The following is a 23698-nucleotide window of genomic DNA, read 5'->3' as shown; positions in this document are numbered from 1 at the left end:
TTCTCTGTTTTTAAACTTTTTTCTTTATCATATGTTGAAGGGGAATATGTATTTTAAATTGCCTTTTAACAGAGAGTCACCTGTGAGAATGTTAGGTGGATCATGAGAACCTTGGGGAGACCGGGCTACAGAAGAGTCGTGAGATTCGAGCAGGCTGCTGGTGGTGTCCTCCGGTGGTTGTGAATAAACACTTAAGTTAAAGAAGAAACACTGTGTTCAATTTGTTTTATTAGATAGGTTCCGGCATGTGGTACAACATGCAGATTGTTCTGAAATGCTGAAGTTTAGGACTAACAGAAGTCACTGACCAGTCTAGGATTACTAAGGCATCCTGTATATCATTAGCCATAATCTCAGATATTAAAAGCCGGCTTCATTTTGGAGCAATTTGCAAGTTATCATCTTGTACCAATGAGATAAGTTTCTGATGGAATTCGCAATTACAGATCCCATCAGAGTTCCCAAATAAATAGGACCATATTTCCGATGATGCCAGATCAGCTTGAAGTTTCTGCCTATACAAGAAATAATCCCTTACTTGTAAATACTTTAAAAAAATGCTGGTGGAGTCCATATTCCTCTTGTAATGAATAAAATGTACAAAATTCCCGGTTACAGTACAGATGCCATAGGTTATTAATACCAACACGTTGCCAGCTTTTCCCCATAGTATCATGAAATATGTCTGGAAGCAGTGGATTAACCCATAGTATAGTAGAATTATGCAATGTAGGTATGGAGTATTTCTTTTGGATTTCCTACCATACCCTGCTATATCCCTAACACTATGTGGGCGTAGGCTTGTGTTAAGTCACAGATTTTGCCCACAATATCCTATGCCCAATGCTGTATGTTCAGGTTCCAGTGTACATTAATTCATAATATCACATGTGTATGCTTGGTTAGTTGGAACAATTTTGAGACATACACTTGTGTGAGTTCTTAATGTTATGCGTGTGTAAATATAATATATATTGCTTGTAGCTTTACCTTGTGAACATGGTCCTATTTTTTTATTAACAGGAAAAGCAAAATGAGTCATCGGAGTTTCACATCGATAACTTAATTTCAACAACGATGGCCCTCATATTAGGTGGAATAGAGACAGTCAGCAACACCATGAAACATGGATTTCATCTTCTTTTGAAATACCCAGAAGTACAGGGTATGAGTAAAACAAAGTTTCTCTCCTGTATAAGAATAAAGAGCAGTTGTGAAATGTAACAGACTTATTTTCTGAAAATGTATTTGCCTACTTTAGCTACTGTATGGGCGTTGGAAATCCATTGCAGCTGTTTGAGTGTTTGAGTTTTCTTACAACAGACACCATTCAGTTGAAACGTTTATACATTTAGGACTAAGAGAGTTCAAAATCCAATTTTCTTTTAAGTGTCGTGAAATATCAAGAGAATTGTGCATAATTATGCAAAATTGCAAAAGTGGCTGGAAAAGCATTTTGATTATATGTGTTAAAATTTCACAGGAGGGCATGCCTCAATCAAGTAAATTAATTCAGTCATGCAACATAAGGCCTCGGTATTAGTCACACTTGAAAAAAATGTGACTTGAACTAGCCTACCTTAAACAAATAAATAACACAAAATTGCCTAGCTGAACATTTGTAAATTTCATTCAAAGCTTAATTAAAATTTCTCACTGACTTACTTTGCTACACTTGAAAGTGTCCTCCTTAAGTCTCAGCTACAGATAGTTTTAGCTGTGTAGGTATATCAGAGACTGATGCAAAGCTGACCTCCTTTTCTATGAATGGAAGGTTTTGTTGTCTATTTGAATTTTTTCCTCTTGGTTAAATGGTTTTCTTCCATATACCTCGGTATATCGCATCCACCCAGCAGCATATCGGTCTCAATGTGTAATAGTTGATATATATCCTAGCACTGCTGATGTTGTTTACATGCTGCAAACTTCGTTTTTCTTGCTCTCCACAGAAACGAACGTGTTTTGTTGCTCTCTCCCCAGTATGCTGCTTCCCTGTTGACTTTGTCCTAACCTCTCTCTCTTCTGGTTCTTCACACCGCCCCCACTGCTCCTTGTTTTCCCTATTAGTTTACCATCCATCTACAACCTTGTCAATTTCGCAACTTCTCTTTCACTGGAGCGTATCAAAATATTTTCCCAGATCTGCTCCTTTATTTCTATCCTATCTCTCTGCAATTGTAGTTTTACGTTTTTGCTGCTGCATTATCAGGGTTTGTCTAGCCTAAAACAGTTTTTTACTCATTTCAAGATGGCCACCCATCCCTCCCATCAGTGCACATGTGCAAGCATATGCAACAGGCACCAAGAAATGGGTTTGTATTATTTGAACAAATCTATTAAAACAATGGTCCTACATACTCATTCACAGATGGATGTCGTGGAGGCGCATGCATCCATTGTGGAAAGGTTTGATTCAATTTCCAAACTTTGAGCAAATCCATTTAAAGGATCCTGCAAAGGATGCAGGCTTATGCACGGATGTTATATAACAATAAAAAAAAGCCTTGCCAAAGCCAACAGGTTTCACTGCTGAGACCTTTTGCCTTTGTCACTGCCTGTTCTGTAAGATCTTTGGAAAGGGATTTTCAATTGTTGTTTCTCAAAAAGACCTCCAACAAAGCTAAAACGTTCTAGGTGGAACATTTTTTTTCACATACGAACTCTGACTTGTTTTAATTGTCTCTTTCAAATGACAGATAAAATTCACGACGAGATACAACGTGAAATCGGTCAACACCGCAGCCCTACCAGTGAGGACAGACCCAAAATGCCGTACACAAATGCTGTGATCCATGAGATTCACCGGTTCTGCGATCTGTTTCCAATGGGACTAAACCATTCAGTGATGTACAACACCCAGTTCAGAGGATACACAATTCCAAAGGTAGTATGCATTGTATCATTTTATGTGGAAAGTGAACATTTAGTGAGTAATGTTGTGTTGTAACTAAAACAAAATCAATATATGTTCAGTCCAAATGCTCTCTTCTAATTTATTTACAGAAAAGTATAAAGGAGTAACAGTGTATTTCATCTGGGTTAATTGAAAGAGTTTCCACAATGTTTAAGACAGCCCATTCTACAAGAATTTCACTGCTTTTACATATTTGCGAAAGCCAGGACAAGGAGAAAATGGATACACGTTTTTTCATTAAACAGAACAATAGTACAGCCTCCTACGCAGGAGTGCACCTTTCCATTGTGCTTTTTTACTGAAGCACGTACAGCACACCATCTCATTATGATTGGTTCACCTGTTTCTCTTTGAGAGTATGCGTATGGCTTTCAAAATTCAATGAAGAGGAACCTCATCTTCTCACAAGTATAGGTTTACCGTCACATTGTAGCAATCATGTATTGTTTACTTAAGGTACACAACCTTACAAATATATAGAATAACAAAAATGTTTAACATAAATAATCACACACGATTCATATTATATGCAATTAAACACAATACAACGTAATAACATTCCTAACCCTTAGCAGAAACCCACAAACAATCTGTTATCAAAGGCTGGGGTAGGTATATTTTTCCTCTATTAACTGTCTGTAGCTGACCTAGTCAGTAATTCACCAGATAAAAATGTAGAAACTGCTAAATGGTTCTGGAGTATTTGCCATCAAAAAGTTAATAATATCTAGTCTTCATAGACGCAAGTCCAAAACTAGTCAGATTGTTTTGAAAACGGATTCCTTGGGGATCGTAGAACTAACTCAAAAACAATTGTAGCCTTCATTATTGTGTGGTTAATATTGAACTAAACATTGAACTATGAGATATCGCAACTGTAGTATTCTCATTTAGAATGTTTTCTAGTCTTTTTATGTTTCCTCTGTCTGCCTACATTCCATATGTGGGAGTTGGACAGAGAGAGAGTTGCTTTTGTGCTCTGTGGATGTATAAGCTGTTTCCTGCAATAAACTTATTTTTCATTCAGAACATCTCCATCTAATTACTTCACAATTTTGGCGACGTTTGGGAGTTTCATTAAGGACCTACAATTTGGAGTTTCAAAAAGGATTTACAAAGGAGTTTTTTTTTATGGAACTGCGTTCACTTCTCTCTGAACCATTTCAAGATTTTGTGTATTAATGACTCTTGCAAAGGACTTTACGTTAAATCTGTGCCACAATTGCATCTCTCTGTGACCATTTATTTTTAATGTTTTTGGATAATCACTCGTTCACGATCTGGTGCCCTTGGAATGACCTGGAGCCCTTGGATTTTCCTTCGTGAGTACATTTCTGTGTGACTGCGTTATCTCTAAAGCGGTGATTTGTGTAATTTATTTTCTGAGAAGGAAGTATTCTGTTATTATTTTGCATAGCTCTGCACTGAAAATAGCGGAAAGCTAAGCTGTGCAATTTCGAGCCTCTAAGTGTGAAGGGAACAAAATGATTAATCGTTTTGGTTTGACAGTTTAATTCTCCGAGAAGTGAAGCCTCGGAATTCCTTCTTCATTTTTTTCAACTTCATCTAAATTAAACTGTGTGCTCCAGCGCTGCTACTAAACTGTTAACTTATTAAAGAATAACAGTCTTACCTCGAGCTTGAAAACTCCTGGCAACGCTGCGTCAAAGAGATTCTAATGTGTGTCATTGCGCTGTGTCTATTCTGACTCGTTCTGGCAGAGTGACGTCTCATGCTGCTTGGATGATTACATCGCGTTAAGACGCAGTACAACGTAGGACGCAGGATGTAATCTTCTTGCAGCCATTTTGTTGACTTTGTCTCAACAGGCAACCACTTCTTCTCTTCTGCAAGTCGATCTGCAAGACGTTTTCCAGATTCTATGACTATTCTTCTGCTGCCAGACCACTTTATAACTTTCAAACATCTTTTGGAACCATTTTGACATCGGTGACTACGTTTTTTTTCTTTAGATTATTATTTTTAACTAGTGTGAATTTCCAGCATTACTATTGAGATGTCGGTGACTACATCTTTTATTTTAGCTTTTTATTTTGTTCCATCTCATTCAATATGTATAACCAATGTTTATTATTCCAATTCCTTAATGTCAATTTTGTTTTAAAGTTTAACATGTCGAATATTACTGCTCCCCCACACTTTCTACCTCTCGCTGGTGAGCCAAAAATGGAGTGGGATTTGTGGTACCCAATGTTTTTGGCGTATGTCGATGTCTTAGAAGAGGATGGCTGTTCCCCTAAAAGAAAGTTGGCACTGCCTAAAAATTGTCTAGCGGGGGCAGGTTTAAAGGAGTTAGCAAATCTTCCTCCTATAGATGGTTCTGGCGACATTAATGTTTTTGAGGTCACTGTTAAACAAATGAGCATTAGGTTCGGCAGAAAAATTAACACTGTCATGGAAAGTTTTAAGTTTTATTCCAGAGCTCAGAAGAAGGATGAGTCCATTGAGAATTTTGTGGCCGCTTTAAGCACTTTAGCTAGCTCTTGTGCGTTTGAAACAATTAACTTCGAACAGGTTTTGAGAGACCAAATTATGATGAGAACCAAGAGTAAAAAAATTCAGGAACGTTTGTGGATGGGGACAGAATCTTCTCTTAGTGCAGTACTTAATATCGCTAAGGGAATTGAACAATCAGAAATTTTCGTTAGTGAGATCAGGGGACAGGTTGTTAAAAACAAAGATATTATTCCTGAAGTAGCCATTGTTAAGGATTATACTAATCCTAAAAAGCCTCCTTTTGTTTTTTCTAAAAAGGGGGGTTTTGCTAAAGAAAATAAGCCATTTGTTAAGAAAACCCAAATTGTTTGTTATAGGTGTGGTGGCAATGACCACGTTGGAAGTTACAAGGGATGTCCCGCTTGGAATAAAATTTGTATCAAATGTAAAAAATCTGGTCATTTTAACAAAATGTGCAGATCCTTCCAAAAGGTAAATTTGGTGTCGTTTGAGGATAGCGAAGCAGATCAGGAAAAAGTTTCAGAAATAAATAGTTTGTTGTGTGTTGGCGACACCAAGTGCAAGGGTTTTCCCAGCGATAAAATTCTGGTTAATGGGAAGGAAATTTCTATGTTGATTCACTCTTGTGCTTGGTATAGCATTATTGGCAGAAACATTTTTGACAAGTTTTGGAATACCACAAAACTTTTTCCTCCTGATATTCAACCTGGTGGTTACTCAGGTTACAAAATCAATCTTGACGGATTCATGTGGGCTGACCTTAAATTTAAAGACAGAACAACTAGGCGTAAGGTCTATGTTGCAACTAGAGGAGCATCAATTCTGGGTTGGCCTCACCAGCAAGAAATGGGCATCAAACTTGACCCCAATGCTTCCCCTCCTGTCTACATTGTTTGTCATGAAAATGATGAGTTTGTTTGTAAAATAAGAACTAAATTCCCTTTAATTTGCACTGATAAGTTGCATGAGTTTGTTAATTTTAAGCACAAGATTGTCCTTAAGGAGGGTGCTGTTCCTGTATGACACAGAGTTAGGAATGTACCCTTAGCGTATCGCGGAAAACTGAAATCAATTTGATCTGATTTAGTATCTAAGAAAATTATTGAACCTGTAGAGTCTTCCCCTTGGGTTTCACCAGTAGTTTTGTCGCTTAAAGGCAATGGCGAACTTCGTTTATGTGTCGACCTTCGCAGTTTAAATAAGGAAATTTGGATTGATAGGCACCTCTTGCCTCACATTCACGAACTAATTTCTACACTTTCTGGGGCTCGTGTGTTCTCCACAATAGATCTGGCCAGTGCCTATCACCAAGTCCTTTTACATGATGATTCCAAATTTCTTACAACCTTTATTACACCTGAGGGCATGTTTCAGTATCGCCGCATGCCATTCGGTTTAGCTAGTGCAGCATCTGTTTTTCAGAGACTTATGAAGGAAGTTCTAGAGGGTTGCGATGGTGCCATTGCTTTTCAAGATGATATCCTGATCTTTGGGGAAGACTTTGAGCATCATGATAAGAATTTAGAGAAGGTTCTTCAACGCGTACAAGAAAAAGGGTTATCTCTGAAATTTTCTAAATGTAAATTCAGACGTGATAAGGTGGAATATTTGGGACATGAAATTTCGTCACAAGGTATTAAGCCTAAATTCAACCACATTAGAAGTATTTCTAATGCTCCTGCTCCACTTACTAAGGAGCAACTTGTGTCATTTTTAGGTTTCACAGAATTTTATAGCAAATTTGTGCAAGATTACTCCACCAAGGTTCATTCTTTGAGATCTTGATTGAAGAAAAATGTAAAGTTTCGGTGGAACAATGAGCAACAACTTGCTTTTGATTTGCTTAAGAAGGAGATTGTCAATGCCCCGTTCTTGAGACCCTTTGAGGTCGGCAAAGATTGTATTGTGTCAGTGGACGCCAGCAATGTTGGTTTAGGGTCTGTGTTGATGCAGAGGAATTCAGGTGATGAATATGTTGTTTCCTATGCATCAAGAACCCTACGGGGTGCTGAATATAATTATTCCACCATCGAAAAGGAATTGCTGGCATGTACTTGGGCCGTTCAACACTTTCGGCAATTTTTGTGGGGTACCAAATTTCGCTTGAGAACGGATCATAAACCTTTAATCAATATGTTGGCTGTTGGTGGGGGGAGAACTTTGACTGCTCGTTTGGCTTGTTTGGCTGCAAAATTGCAAGAGTTTCAGTGTGAAGTTGAATATGTTCCCGGACGTCTTAATGCGCATGCTGATTGTATGTCTCGTTTGCCCTTGTCGGATTCCTTTGATGTTTCTTTCGTTGGTTCCGACATGGATGTAGTGTTTTCTATTGAAGATGTTAATAGTGAAGCTTCCAAATCTTCTTTTGTGGTTATTTATGAAACTGAATGGAAAAAAGCCATGTGTGATGACAGTATCTTGTCTGATATTTTGAAGTTTATGCAATTGGGTTGGCCTGAAGAACGTAAGTTATCTGGCGATTTGTCTACTTTTTGGAAAGTAAGAGATGAATTGATGTTTGATCAAGGGTTTTTAACTCGTGGCGACAAAATAGTTCCTCCATGTAAACTGAGAGAGAAAATTGTCTCTATGGCTCATGAGGGACATTTGGGTATGTCTAGCACCAAAAGGCGCATTAGGGAATTCTATTGGTTGCCTGGAGTTGATTGCATGGTTGACAAATGGGCCAGGTCATGTCCTCCTTGTTTCCATAGTGACAAGTCGGCAAAGCCTTTAGTTGTGGGTATTTCTCCTGTTGAATTTGTTTCTACTCCATGGAAAAAACTTGGTGTTGATATCGTTCGTCCACTCAATTTATCTCCCAACAGGGATATTTTTGCTTTAGTGTTGATTGATTATTTCTCTAAGTGGCCTGAGTTGAAGCTTGTGGATAAAATTGGGTCAGCGCAAGTTATTGAATTTTTGGATGAGGTTTTTTGTAGGGAGGGTATTCCTGCAGAAATTGTTTCTGACAATGGTCCTCAGTTTATCAGTAAAGAGTTGGTTGCTTTTCTCGAGAGGTGTGGAGTAGTACATAAGAGGGTATCTAATTATAACCCTCAGGCCAATGGTCAAATAGAACGCTTCAACAGAGTCATTAAAGAGTCTATTCAACTTGCTATTAGAAGCGGTTTAGATTGGAAAAAGTCCTACGTGCAACTTTGTTGTCGTATCGCACTTCTCCCAATTCTGTTACTGGCTTATCTCCGTTCGAGATGTTGCGTGGTAGGAAGCCAGGTTCGAAATTGTTGCCCTGGTGGATTAAAAGTAAAATCCCATATGATTCTTTGCTTGACTGTTCAAAAGTCAGGAATAAAGTGGTGGAGTATCAGAGTAAAATGAGAAGAATTTCCCGTGGGTTTTCTGCCAGTTGTTCCAAAATTAAGGTGGGTGATTTGGTTTGAGTTAAATTTGGTGGTGTTTATGGCAATAAGTGGGCTAAATGGTCTGATCCATGCAAAGTGGAGGAAGTTTTTAGTAAGGCTGTACGTGTTGAAGGAGGTAAGATTTGGAATTTTAGACGTATTTCTTTATGTAAAACTGGATATCCTAAGTTGTTTCCACACTCTGTTTCTCCTAAACCTTATGACGATCAGGATAACTGTGCGGCTTTGCTGGACACATTTGGTTGTGATGCTTCTACTTCTGTTTCCATTGGTTCTGGTGGTTCACCTTTTGCTAATTCGGATTCTGGTTCCATAAATGTTGATTCCAGTGACAATGTCAGGGGTTTGGATGATGTTTGTGTTGATTCTGGGAATGTTGTTAATTTAAGGAAAAGTTCTCGCATCAGACAGTCTCCTGTTAAATTACAGGATTTTGTTAATTGATTTCACTTATTTTTTTAATTTTCTTTTGTTTCAAGGGGGGAAGGTGTGTAGTATTCGCATTTAGAATGTTTTCTAGTCTTGTTATGTTTCCTCTGTCTGCCTACATTCCATATGTGGGAGTTGGACAGAGAGAGAGTTGCTTCTGTGCTCTGTGGATGTATAAGCTGTTTCCTGCAATAAACTTATTTTTCATTCAGAACATCTCCATCTAATTACTTCAGCAACCAAACACTGAGGACCAAAATATTGAGAAGCAAAGTGCCTAATGATAAGTATGGATTTTTTATTCTTAACTCCACATCTGCCTACCTTGTTGATATAAATGAATCACCAAGGTACATAGATGGGGCTTAAGTATACAACATCGATGCTTACCTATATATGTTAGCCTGTCTATATTCTGGTCCTCAAAAGAAGATATATTCTCTTAAAATGCAAGAACAAATTGCGTTTCTGGGTCTAACAGGACCCAATGCAACCTTCTACCTTTGTTGGAAATGTCTTACACCCTAGGTGAGTTTGTATAAGAAAGGCACGTATAGCTAAACCACGCATGCCTCTACTATGCTACCTAAACCACAAATGCATCTGAACAATGCATTACTTTACCATGCATGCCTTTACCTTGTAATGTCGTGGTAAAGACATGCCTAGTATAGGGATGTGTGATAAATATCCCACCCTGTCCCACCTGCCCTTAGCCCTAACAACAGCCCAACCCCCAAGCACTAAAAAGTACCCTGATCCTTTTAAGATAACCAAACCCCCAGAGCCATAAAAACTACCCCAACCCCCAAAGCGCTATCAACAACCATGACCCCCTTAAGCCCTAAATAGTACCCTTACCCCCATTTAGCCCTAAAATGTATCTGACCCCTCATGAGTCCTAAAAACTAACCCACGCCCCGGTGCCCTAAAATCTACCCTGACCACCAAGCACTAGAAACGCCTAAAATCCGCCAACACCCCAGCCCTAAAAACATTCCCGCACCCAGCCCTAAACCTGAGCCCTTAAATACTACCCCAACCCGTAAAAACTACCACCCAAAAACCAGCGACAGCCCAACTTTCCTCACCATGTCCTCTCCATGTTGTCTCTAGGTTACTGGATTTACCCTGGGCCCACCCTCGAGCGGTGGATAATGTGGTGCGGTGTAGCAGTCATTCGACTGCTCTCTGGACGGGGCGGATTTTCCGCTTTACCCCCGCTACAAGAACCCCATTGGCCTGAGGGGCGCTGCGATTTAGGGGACCAGAGGAGCTCGCTGAATCTTGGGACACTCGTACTTTGGGGTATACTTTACAACATCATAGCCTGTACTTGCTCCAATCCCCGCAATGCCCACCCACTTTTCCACCCACTTTTGTATTGCATTCTGGGACCTGTAGGCAACAACAATTTAGCGCCAAGCGGGAGGCATACGCGCATGGACTGTACCTGGAAGGGGTGGAGCAAGCACAGAACAGCAAGGGGGAGGCGGGTATTTATACCGACATATGAACTCCCTCTTTGTTGCAGAATACCCCAGGCGCTAAAGAAGGCTGTCATTATGCCGAAATGCATTCGTCTGTACAGAGGTGTTCCTCAATAAAAGCAGGCTCCAAATGGTTCCCCTGCTGTGGTCTCGTCTTTCACTTTGGAGGGAGTTTGTGTTGGAGATATAAATATATATATATATATATATATATATATATATATATATATATATATATATGAACTCCAACCTGTCCCTGAACGCACTTTACGTGCAGACACGTAACGGGGACTCCAAATGACGCCACAGCCAGTCTGAATTCAAAGGTGATAATCTTTTATTGGTGCATGCAGGGTGCAAAGCCTAGTCATACGCGTTTCGGGCACCGGCTGTGCCCTTGCTCACTTTGGAGGGAGTTTGTGTTGGAGATATAAATATATATATATATATATATATATATATATATATATATATATATATATATATATATATATATATATATATATGGACTGAAAAAACCATAGGTTTCACATACGTTATAGTTAGGAATTAGCATTTAAAAAACCTTAGAAATTCACTGAAGAAAACCATAGGTTTCACAGACGTTATAGTTAGGAATTATCTTTTAAAAAACCTTGCAAATTGACTGAAAAAAACAGAGGTTTCACACATGTTATATTTAGATGGACATTTCACTCATACGAAACCATTGAAATTCCCCCGTTATAGTTAGTTCAGCTAACTATAACTTGCGCGCCCGCAATGCACTGCTGATGACGTCACATATTACATCACTCATGACATGGTCAGTGACATCACTCATGACATCACTCATGACATCTCAAATTACATCACTGATGACATCACTGATGACATCATCCTTGTGAAAGAGAGACAGGCCTCCTCTCTGTGTAATAGCGTAATATAACCCTTGATACACACATTCAAAAATAGAAACTAAAATTTAAAAAAAAATGCAAATACCAATTCTAGTTAGAACAACTTATTCAGTAATTCTGAAATCTACATACACATCTAGTCATTCAATAACAGTTCTATATAGGTACTCATACATGTACTCACTCATCATATGTACTCATACACCTATGAATGAATGAATGAAATTATTTGTAAAGCGCACGATGGCCAAACGGCTTCCTGGCGCTGGGAGGTCTAGGGAGCAGAACAAACAGGGCCAGGGAGGATTAACAGGAGTAGGCTAAAGAGAACAGGAATGTTTTAAGCGCTTTACGGAAGTGTGAAAAGATAGGGATAGAACGCATAGAAAGAGGAAGAGAATTCCAGAACCGGGGTGCAAGAACAGAAAATCTAGACCCACCGGTGCGAGTTTTGCAGAAACGGGGAACAGTGAGGAGGGCAGAAGAAGATGAGCGGAGAGTACGGACAGGGGTGTGAGAAGAGATAAGAGAGTTGATGAACGCCGGTGCAGAGCGATCAAGGGCCCGGTAAACAAGGCAACCTAGTTTGAACAAGGATCTCTGCAGGATGGGTAACCAGTGAAGGGATTTGAGGACAGGAGTGATGTGGTGAGTTTTGGGCAGGTGAAAGATGAGACGGGCAGCCTGATTCTGGATTGCTTGGAGGCGGCGGGTTTCGTAGGCAGGAATACCCACGAACAAGCTGTTACCATAATCGAGGCGAGAAGTGATGAGGGCAGAAATGATAATTTTAAGAGATTCAAGGGAAAAGAAACTGGAAATTTTTCGGATCAGCCGAAGGGAGAAAAAGCAGGAAGATACTACAGCACTGACCTGGCCATGCATGGACAGGTCCTGGCTGACCTTGATGCCCAAAGTTTTAACGGAGGCAACCGGGGTGGGGGGGGCCAAGGGTGGGGGGCCAGAAAGCAGAGGACCAAGGGCTGGATGAGCCGCCAGTCAGGACAAGCTCAGTCTTATCTGGGTTGAGCTTGAGATGATTGGCGCTCATCCACCCAGAGATAAAGACCATAGTGGAACGAAAGAAAGATAGGGAGTGAGAAGGAGAAGAAAGGTCAAAGACAAGCTGGAGGTCGTCTGCGTAATTAAACACCGAGACCCCCAGCTGAAGAAGAGAAGAAATAAGTGGGTGAATGTAAAGATTGAAAAGAAGAGGAGAGAGGGAAGAACCTTGGGGAACCCCACAGGGCACCGGGAGGGGAAGAGCAGAAAAACCGGGGAGGTGAACAGCTTGTGAACGTCCTGTTAGGAAGGACGTGATCCAGGAAAGGGCAGGGCCTCTAATGCCCGCTGCGCTGACACGGTCCAAAAGAATGTTATGGTCGACCGTGTCAAACGCAGCGGACAGGTCGAGGAGAACCAAAGCTTGGGGAGAATTGGTGTCAGCCTTGGCTTTCAGCTCGTCAAGGACGGCGAGCACCACAGATTCGGTCGAGTGACCCGAGCGAAAACCTGCTTGGTGAGAAGCAAGAAGTTGGTTCTGCTTAACATAGGTAGAAAGACAAGAGGTGACATAAGATTCCAGAATTTTAGCAAGATAGGGAAGGAGAGAGATGGGCCTGAAGTTAGAAGGGAGGGGGTTATCAAGACCAGCTTTTTTAAGAATAGGGGAGACAATAGCAGATTTAAATGAAGAGGGGACCGATCCAGTGGAGAGAGAGGCGTTAAGGAGGGAAAGAGGGGTAGCAGGGCAAGAAGTAAAGAGAGTTTTAAGAATGCGAGCAGGGGCACAGTCGGTGGGAGAGCCGGATTTGATTTTAGTGAGCAGGATTAAGAAGGAATCCAGAGAAAGAGGTGGGAAAGAGGAGAAGGAGGAATTAGACGCAGAGGGGACAGAATGAAGTGGAGTAAAAGGAGTGATAGAAATGTTGGATTTAATTTTAACGATCTTCTCAATGAAGAAGTCGTTTAAAGAAGAACAGAGGGCCTGAGAGGGAATAAAATTAGGACAAGCGCGATCAGAAGTAGCCACATTTTTGACCAAGGAGAAGATCTCTTTAGATTTGTTGGACGAAAGGATTACTTGTTCAGAGAAATACTTAGACTTAGTCTCAAGAATGGCTTTCTTGTACTCTTTAAGAAGAGATTTATATTTCTCCTTGAGGTCGGGGCAGTAGCTACGGCGCCAAAGGCGCTCAGAGCGTCTAAGTTCCAATTTAAGGGCCTTGAGCTCAGAGTTAAACCAACGGTGAGCCTCGTGTGGACGAATGGACTTAACTAGCTTGAGGGGGACTACTAAATCGCAGGCAGACGATAACCAGTTGCCAACTGCGGCGGCCTGTGAGTCAAGGGAGATGCCATTGAGGTCAGGGGGGGAAGAAGCAAGGGAATGAGAAAGGGAAGGCAGATCAGCACGATCCCAGCTACGTGCAAAAACATTCTTGGGGCGGGGGTGTTTGTGAGGGGAACCAATGTTAATAGTGAAGGAGATGAGAGAGTGGTCAGAACAGGTGCAAGGGAGAATGCTGGGGGAAGAAACTATATCCGGGGATGACCAAACTTGGTCCAGTGTGTGTCCAAGATTGTGAGTAGGGGTCAGTACATGGGACTTAAAATTGAGACATGAAAGAGTGGCCGTGAAGTCCTTGGACGCTAGGTCCTCCCTGGGGTCGCCTGGCCAGTAATTAAAATCACCTAGCAGGAGAACAGAAGAGTTGTTAACTACAAGGGTAGCGAGAAGTTCCTGCAGGGAGGCCACAAACAGAGGCATACTCAGGGGGGGCGATAGACAAGGACGACAGTAAGAGGCGCGGAAAGATTGGTGGAGCGGGCGACCAGAAAGTCCACCCCAGCTATAGAAGGTTGTGGGAAAGGCTGAAATTGAAGGGTGGATCGGGCGATCATAGCAACACCCCCCCCGGTCTTGCCGTCGGGGCGGTCGGCCCGGAGGGCGTAATAAGAGTCGGGGAGGATGGCTAGAATATCAGGGAGAGAGGCCTCAGAGAACCATGTTTCCGTTAGGAACAGAATATCCGGGGAGTCAGTGGTAAGAAGGTTGAACAGTTCCAGATGATGCTTGCCTGCCGAGCGAGTGTTAAGGAGGTAGGCAGAGGCAGTGTGAGAGGATGGTGAGGTTGTAATGGGGGGAAGTCTAGTGTCCTGGATAGGCAAGGGAGGCGAAGAGCGCGGAGGAGTGACACGGTCTGAGTGGGGGACATAGATACCTAGTGCAACGAGGTGCTGCATGAGAGAATGGGGAAGAGGTACGTTAGCAGTACAGGAGAGAAGTTGTCCAGAAGTATATGTCAAAGAAGAGGCAGGGGGTATGGCCCCTGGGCCCGTCCGGCCGCGGACGGGCGCAGACGGGCTTAACTCTGGCGCAACTCCGGCGCGTATACGGCGCGCCCGCTGCGCTCGTCCGCTGCGCTGACGCATGGGTGACGTATAAATAGGCTTGTGACGAGGGAGGTGGGAGGAGTCAGGAGGGCGGGATAGGAGGGGAGTTTTTTAAAAGAGTGACCGTCCACCGCTCGTATTCAGCGGGACGAGGAAGCTGTGGGGCTGCTAGTAGTCAGCAGCGAAGAAAAAGGTAATTAAAAATAGTTTCTGCGCTCAGCTCGCGAGCCCTCTGCCCTCTGCCACAGGGCTTCAAGTCTGCGCTGGGAGAAGAGTGGGCGGAGCCTAAATAGGCTGTGACGAGGGAGGTGGGAGGAGTCAGGAGGGCGGGATGGGAGGGGTGTTTTTAAAAAAAGAGTAACCGTCCACCGCTCGTATTCAGCGGGACGAGGAAGCTGTGGGGCTGCTAGTAGTCAGCAGCGAAGAAAAAGGTAATTAAAAATAGTTTCTGCGCTCAGCGCGCGAGCCCTCTGCCCTCTGCCACAGGGCTTCAAGTCTGCGCTGGGAGAAGAGTGGGCGGAGCCTAAATAGGCTGTGACGAGGGAGGTGGGAGGAGTCATCTTATTACACACAGACACTCATCTATAGAGTTCCTCACACACAAACTCACACATGCAAATAAACTATCAAACATCCATTTACTTGCATATACAGCTATACACCCACCACTACACTTACTTCTACAGAATCGTACACATACTTACTCTCTTAAACAATCGCTTATAGAAACACATACTTATTTATACAGGAACTCTTACAATCTCTCACTCTCATATATACTCACTTATATACATCACTTATATACATCAATACTCACATATACTAGTTTAACACAATTATAGTTACTCAGAAAGATACTATTGAGACAGTGATTCACTCACTAACACACCCATACACACACTCATCCACCCATACAGTCCTGCACACATGCTGTCATAAAAACACATACAAACAGTGAGTCACCCATTCATGCATCTATGCGGTAAGTAATACCCCCCACTAAACCATACAGACGTATCGCAGTGGAGCTGTTTGGGGGCAAAAGGCAGCGGACCGGACTTCATGCCCCAGGAGACTGCAGGGCGAGCAGCTGAGCATCAGCCCCTCCCCCTGACACCGGGGGCCATATTTACTTCTCGTACCTCCCACTTCGCGGGAGATGCATCGCAGCGGAGCTGTTTGGGGGCAAAAGGGAGCAGACCGGACTTCACGTCCCAGGAGACTGCGGGGCGAGCAGCAGAGCATCAGCCCCTCCCCCCTGACACTGGGGGCCATATTTACTTCTCGCGCCTCCCGCTTCACGGGAGACGCATCGCAGTGGAGCTGTTTGGAGGCAAAAGGCAGCGGACCTGACTTCACACCCCAGGAGACTGCGGGCGAGCAGCGGAGCATCAGGCCCTCCCCCCTGACACCGGGTGCCATATTTACTTCTCGCGCCTCCCGCTCGGGAGAGACGCATCGCAGTGGAGCTGTTTGGCGGCAAAAGGCAGCGGACCGGACTTAACGCCCCAGGAGACTGCGGGGCGAGCAGCGGAGCATCAGCCCCTTCCCCTTGACATCGGGGGTTATTTATTTAACAACTCTTCCGTGCATCGCGGGACGCACGCGGGCAGGCGCCGGGCTGAACCCGGGCAAAGTGCGGGCCGTCTGTGGCCGTCAGGGGCCAGAAGAGGCCGGGCTAGGCCCACTCTCTTTGCAGGGCATTAATTCACTGAGACTCTTTTCCTTTTCTAGTCCTCATTGGACTTTGACTTTTCCTTTTTATTTGTTTTGCTATATTGGTTTTGTGTATTTTATACGCATTCAAATGGTAGTGCTTACAAGGGGACTTAGTAGTATTTGAAGATCATAGTTCATTCAGAGGGTGATCTGGGACACCGTCTTGTTGTTCCTATACCCTGAGTGTTAATTAAACAAAGTCTATTGATTTCGCCCATCTAGGGTGAAAGTTCTCATGCTCTTTCTACAATATATTGGTTTGCTGAGGTTAGGGAGTATGATATGGGGAGGCAGAAAATCCCACCGAAGGCGGACAGCCTCAAATGTGTAACAAGAGCGAATGTTTCTACGATGCATGCCTTTCTGTTGAGAGCGGCCTCTGCGCTTGATAAAGAAATAGAATTGGTAAACAGACGGTTATCTAGATCACCCTCTATGGGCGTCTCTTTTCTACCTGGTGATAAAAACAATGTAAATGAGGCTGCTATAGAGGTACTTGACGGGTCCCAGTTATCATGTGACGGGCCAGAGTCTGGGAACTCTCAAGATATATCCCTCCTGGAAGTAAATCCCCCTGTGCTTTCCCCGGTTGTAACCATTGTATCTAAGGCAAGCAATGTGTTACTGACGGTGGAACCTGCAGCCGGCGATCTCCTGATATATCATCAGAAACAACAGGCTTTAAGGATAGATCTGAGGAGTACAGAGGTCCAAGTAACACAACAAGTAACACAACAGGGGGGTTAAAAGGAAATCAAAGCCCATTGGGGTTTTGATTTCCCGCAAAAAAAGCCAAATCAAATATACCCTGCAAACTTGGTTTGAAGAACCCTCAATCATCTCTCTTACTGGGGAATTCTGCACAGCAGCAGCTTCAGGATGCTTTAATAAAAGCCCTGGGCAGTTTAATGGATAAAAAGCTGGCCCCAGTATGGGAAAAGGTGAACGTTTTGGAGAAACCTTTACTGGTACAGAGTAAACCGCCCATTATGCCTATAAGGGACCCAGTAAATCCCAGTCTCCCACACATGAAGGGACCAGTGAACCAATATTGCCCTGTAAATAAAGACCAACACAATAGTATAGTTAGTAAGGATATGATTTCCAATGGCCCACTAAGAGTAGTTACAAACCAGCAGGGGCCAAATTATGTTACAGAGGTTCATGCACCAAGTTTGTTACAGTCTGATTTAACTCAGTCAAAGCGGGATCAGCCAGTGCTGAGCAAAAACAGACACAGCAATTATGAAGTCATTCATTTACCTCCACAATCGACCCCCTTGGTGATAGTCTTGTGTAATGTGCCACCCCTATCTGTGGGATCTAGAGAGAACTTTACGCAGTTAAAAAAACAAATTAACTCACTGGTTATCCAATAATACTTCCATGGCACCTATTATAGAATGAAACATAATCATGGCCCGTTATGTCGACTGGATTGGGAAGTCCAGGAAACAGGGGGTGGGCGATTGTATTGTTGTAAATTTTAACAGCCCCTTTCTTGTGGAATGCATCATTAGGGACACCTACTCGGAAGTACCCCTTGGCGACTCAGGAATTTGGGTGATTCCCCTTGGTTATTTCTATAAAGATTCTCCAGATAGGGCCATAGCTAGTGGGGGGCGGGCCCATAGATTACACAGATTATCATCCAATTGGAGAGGGGAAATTCAACATCCAACAAGGGGCCAATTGTGCCCGAATACCACAGGGCTGGAACTCTCAAATAGATTCACAGCCTTATCCAGATTGGACGACTGTGACTGACTTCCTGCCAACAAGGAGGGTGAGGGAAATGGTTTGCAGCATGGGGTTTCTCCTGAATCTTCGAACAAACTACCACGCTGACAGGTGGGGCCCAGTCTGGGCCAATTGGAGATTATATTGAGACTACATCATTGACGTCTTTTAACATGTTACCCCCACATAATGGTATTTACAACATTCTATCATGGAATGATTCTGGTTTAACTAGTAAATTTAGGGACCCCCTATTCCTAAAATTTATTAGACAATTTACCGTGATCTGTCTTCAAGAAACTTGGTTGGTGGCCAATGATTTATATTTGGAGGGCTATACGGTCTTTTATGTTCCTGCATCCCCTTCTTTGAGTGGTAGAGCCAAGGGCGGATTGGCTATTTTCACCTCTCTAGCAGTGCCCAGCAGGATTCATCTTATATTATCATCCAGGCCAAATACTCAAGTAATTTTCTTGGGGAAGGGAACTGAAAGCCTTGGAATTGTTAAACACCAGGGGGCCGAGCTAAATAATCTCCTAGATGACTTTGATTTGGTTCCATCTATTTCTCTTGTGTCCCCTTTGAGCACGCAAATTATTCCCTCTTTTAAAGGCGGAAGAAGTGGCTCCTTTTTGGATTACATCTTGATCTCCTCTGGTATTCTTGACCAATTTCAGGGGTATTTAATAATGGGGAGCGCATTCAGCGACCACAATCCGGTGTGTGTATCAATTGGTGGTAGGCCGTTGGCCGCACAAACAAGGGTGTCTGTGCCAGCTCAAGTGAGTCTGACGGATGGGCGCCGTCGCCTGAGATGGAATCAGGTTGCTCCTGATTTATTCCAAAGTAAGGTGCAGGAGTCATGCTCTATAGAATTAATTTCTTGTGTAACACCAGGTATTGAATCGAATGTTATTCTTAATTTGTTTGCCTCCATTATCTCTAAGATTGGAGACATTTTGAGTGCCCCGGTTACTAACCCTAAACTTACAGAGCCAAGATGGTTTGACTCAAACTGTTGTAGGACAGGGAGGAAATTAAAGGAAGCTTCAAAAATGGTCCCGCGAAATAAAGACTTAATTGGTGTTTGCCGCCACGAGTATAAAAAATCCCTGGCTGCCCGTAAAATTGTAATTAAAGATGGGGTGTGGAGGGACCTGTTGGAGTCAAGTACCTTGGGGAACAGCTCTAAATTTTGGGGTATAATTAATTAACCATTGTTTGAGAATTCTCGGGGTGGTGAAGTAACAACCAATATAACGGAAGATCAATGGGTTTCCCATTTTAAGGATATTTTCAGTGTCTCACAGGACATGGACCTGTCACAGCCCACAACTATCGATAATGTGCCATTAATATTTGAGCTAGCTGAGGTGGAAAAGGGTATTGCAGGTCTTACATGTAACAAAGCGACTGGGCCAGGTGGCATTCCCCCGGACCTGTATAAATCTAATCCCAGCCTGTGGGCCCCGGTTCTGCAAGCAGTAATTAACGCTGCAGCCAGGACCGGGTGCCCAGAATCCTGGGGAGTATCTACGATTGTCCCAATTTTTAAGAAGGGAGATCGCAATAGCACTACATGCAATAGACCGATCTCTCTTCTGGATTCAGTTGTGAAAGTGGTAGGGGGGTAACATTGGAAAGACTTTCAGCTTGGGCCCAAAAAAACAAGATCATGGCAGATATACAGTATGGTTTCCGTCCTGGTCACTCCACTTTAGCCCAGTGTCTAAACCTCTATCTAATCATATAAAAGTACACAATGGCGCGTCAGGGTACGATCTACATGGCCTTCATGGACCTCTCCTCAGCTTTTGATTGTGTTGCCGTCGCCAAATGGATGAAAAACAGCTGCCTACAACTAAACACCAACAAAACAGAAGTACTCATCATGGGCCCAAACCCCGACGCCTAGAGTGACACCTGGTGGCCCACCGCCCTCGGAAACCCGCCAACCCCCACAGACCACGCACGCAACCTGGAAATCATCCTGGACTCCGAGCTCAAAATGGACCGCCAGATCAACTCTGTCTCATCTTCCTGCTTCCACACCCTCCGCCTCCTTCGTAAGACCTTCAAATGGATCCCCCTCGAACACCGAAAGACAGTCACTCACACCCTGGTCACCAGCAGACTCGACTACGGCAACGCACTCTACGCCGGAATAAACAAAAACCTCATCCGCAAGCTACAGAACATCCTGAACGCTGCCGCAAGACTGGTCCTCAACCTGCCAAAACACTGCCACATCTCCCAGCACCTGCGCACACTCCACTGGCTCCCCGTCAAGGTGAGAATCACCTTTAAGATGCTCACCCATGCACACAAGGCCCTCCACGGCACCGGACCAGCATACCTGAACAGCCGACTCAAATTCCACGCACCCCAAAGGACCCTACGATCAGCCCAGCTTTCCTACGCTGTGGTCCCCCGCACCAGAAAGACCAGATCGGGAGGCCGCTCCTTCTCCTTCCTCGCGGCCAAAGCATGGAACGCCCTTCCGCTCCACCTCAGACAGACAACATCGCTCCCCATCTTCGCAAGAAACCTCAAAACCTGGCTCTTCGACAGACCCCCTCCTTGATGGAATGGAACCTGCACCCCCCCCAACCCTCCCCCCCCACCCCTAGCGCCTTGAGACCCTTACGGGTGAGTAGTCGCGCTTTAACAAACTCCTGATTGATTGATTGATTGATTAATCGGGGGAAGCTGTGGAGGGCCATGAGGGCCATGGGGGTAGAGGAAAACCTGGTTAATTTCCTGGAAGACCTACACCGTAATACCATGGCGAATATTAGATATGCCCAGGATCTCCGGGTATCTAGCAAATTTAACATTAAGAGAGGGGTGCACCAGGAATGTATCCTGGCCCCCTTTCTCTTCAATTTGTATATTAATGACCTGGAGAAATATCTTGTTAACACCGGGACTAATTTTCCTTGTGTAGGGAAACGGGGTTTGCCCGTTTTCCTTTACGCTGATAATGCTGTTCTCATTGCGAGAACAGCTAGGGGTTTACAGATCCTACTCGAGGCTTTTCAGTGTTTTATGGCAGAGCAGGACCATAATATTAATAATGCAAAATCTTTTATTATGCAGGTCGGCACCCGTCCCAAGACCCAGTATCCTTTTAGAGTGGGTAATGAAAAGGTCCCAATAACCCAATCCTTTTGTTATTTGGGGGTGTTGTTTGATGACACCCTTAAATGGGGACCACTCCTCCAGAGAAAAAGGGGGGAGGTTACCAGGGCAAATACTGCCATATTCAATTTTGCCTCTAAAATGAGTAAGCGGCCAGTGGCGGCACTACTGACAATGTATCAGGCCAAAAGTGTAGCGATAGCCAGCTATGGCAGTGAAATTTGGGATTATGTTGCTTTGGGTGCACTCCAAACAGTGGAGAATGCTTTTTTAAAACGTTTACTAGGGGTGCCTAATAGTACGTCAAATGCAGTGGTACATGAAGAATTGGGAGTGCAAGTTTTAAGTGATGTATTGGCGCTAGGTCCCCCACTTTTTTGGCTAAACTGTTGGTTAAACAAGGAGTTGGTTCTTACCCACCAGATTCTCTCTGAAATAATGAATTTAGATCACAGATTATGCATCCCATGGGTAAGGTACATAAAAAATGGTTGTGAGGAGCTTGGGCGGCCGGATCTCTGTTATAAATCTGACCGGATTATTAAACAGGATGATGCCTTCACAAAGAATTCTTTTTTCCTACTAAGGTCTATGAGTAGAGAAGTCCAAGAATTAGGCAAACAGAGTGTCCGTAGTCATTTACTGTTGAAAACTGTCATGGGCATCAAGCCATATCTTACGTACTCCATTTCTACCCAGGAACGTTTTTTACTGACAAGATTCCGGTTAGACTATCTACATTTGTTATTAGCAGTACCAAAAGGTAGTCATAGAGGTCAAGTGTTAGCACCCTGCGACTGCGACCATAAGTCTCCGCAAGATTTGCTTCACTTTGTGTTTTTTTGTAATGTTTATGCAGGACCTCGCCGATATTTTCTATTTCCTCTTTTAAAAAAACTGACATTTTCCCAAGTCTTGCCCTGCTCTCCTTTATCTACAACTGCTCCACCCAGATTGTATTTTATTTGTGATAGGATTTTTAAAAGCCGTAGTTAGGATTAGATTAAATTGATTATGTATGACGCATCTCCTTTTTAAAAAATGCGTGTGTTGTGTACTCTGATGAATCTTGTACATTGTAATAATTTGTATAATTTGTGCTGAGTCTTGTGTGAAATAATGTTGGGAGGATCTACTTGTCCAGTATACTCCTGTTGAATTGTTTTAATATGTTTTAATTATGTATCTTTTATGGTTTCAAAATTTAAAACCGAATAAAGTATTTTGATATGACATACAGACACTCATACTGATACTCTAAAACCCAACTAATAACCCATATCGACAATCATGTAGCTAGTCACCAACCCATGCAGCCACTTATACACAAAGTGAAACACTGATACAGATATTTTCATATTTAAACATTACTCGCTAATACTTATATTCACTCAGATACACTTAATAAGTCAGTTATACAATCATTTTTACAAAAAAAACATCCATTTAGACACTTATTTACACATTTTGTCTTCCATCGTCCTTTAGATATACATATATAAAACATATTTATTTTTCAGAAAGACACACATTCACTGGATGATTTTATCAGTAATGTCATCAGTGATGTCATTTGAGATGTCATCAGTGATGTCATGAGTGATGTCACATACCATGTCATGAGTGATGTAATATGTGAAGTCATCAGCAGTGCATTGCGGGCGCGTGAGTTATAGTTAGCTGAACTAACTATAACGGGGGAATTTCAATGGTTCTGTATGAGTGAAATGTCCAGCTAACTATAACATGTGTGAAACCTCTGTTTTTTTCAGTAAATTTGCAAGGTTTTTCAAATGCTAATTCTTAACTATAACATGTGTGAAACCTATGTTTTTTTTTGTGAATATATATATATATATTCACTGAAAAAAACACGTTCCAGGGACGTTATAGTTAGTTGGACATTTCACTCGTACAAACCAGAGAAATTTGGCCGTTATAGTTAGTTCAGCTAACTATAACTCGTGTCCCCGCAATGGACTGCTGATAACGTCACATATTACATCATTAATGACATGGTTAGTGACATCACTGATGATATCACTGAGGACATCTCAAATGACATCACTGATGAAATCACTGATGAAATCATCCAGTGAGTGTGTG

The 23698-nt window shown here is 42.9% G+C and overlaps 1 protein-coding gene across 1 annotated transcript in view; it reads left to right on the top strand.

Annotated features, from left to right (window-relative positions):
* The window catches only part of LOC144781949 (cytochrome P450 2G1-like), a 436288-nt gene that overhangs the window by 260822 nt on the left and 151768 nt on the right, over positions 1-23698 (top strand). Inside the window, exons 6-7 of the mRNA XM_078661040.1 lie at positions 1024-1165; positions 2697-2884. Coding sequence (XP_078517166.1) covers positions 1024-1165; positions 2697-2884 — 330 coding nt within the window. The remainder of the gene's footprint in view (positions 1-1023; positions 1166-2696; positions 2885-23698) is intronic.

This window comes from Lissotriton helveticus, chromosome 9 (assembly GCF_964261635.1).
Source record: "Lissotriton helveticus chromosome 9, aLisHel1.1, whole genome shotgun sequence".
NCBI lineage: Eukaryota > Metazoa > Chordata > Amphibia > Caudata > Salamandridae > Lissotriton > Lissotriton helveticus.
The sequence above is the reverse complement of the archived record's forward strand: the minus strand, read 5'-3'. Positions and strand labels throughout refer to the sequence as shown.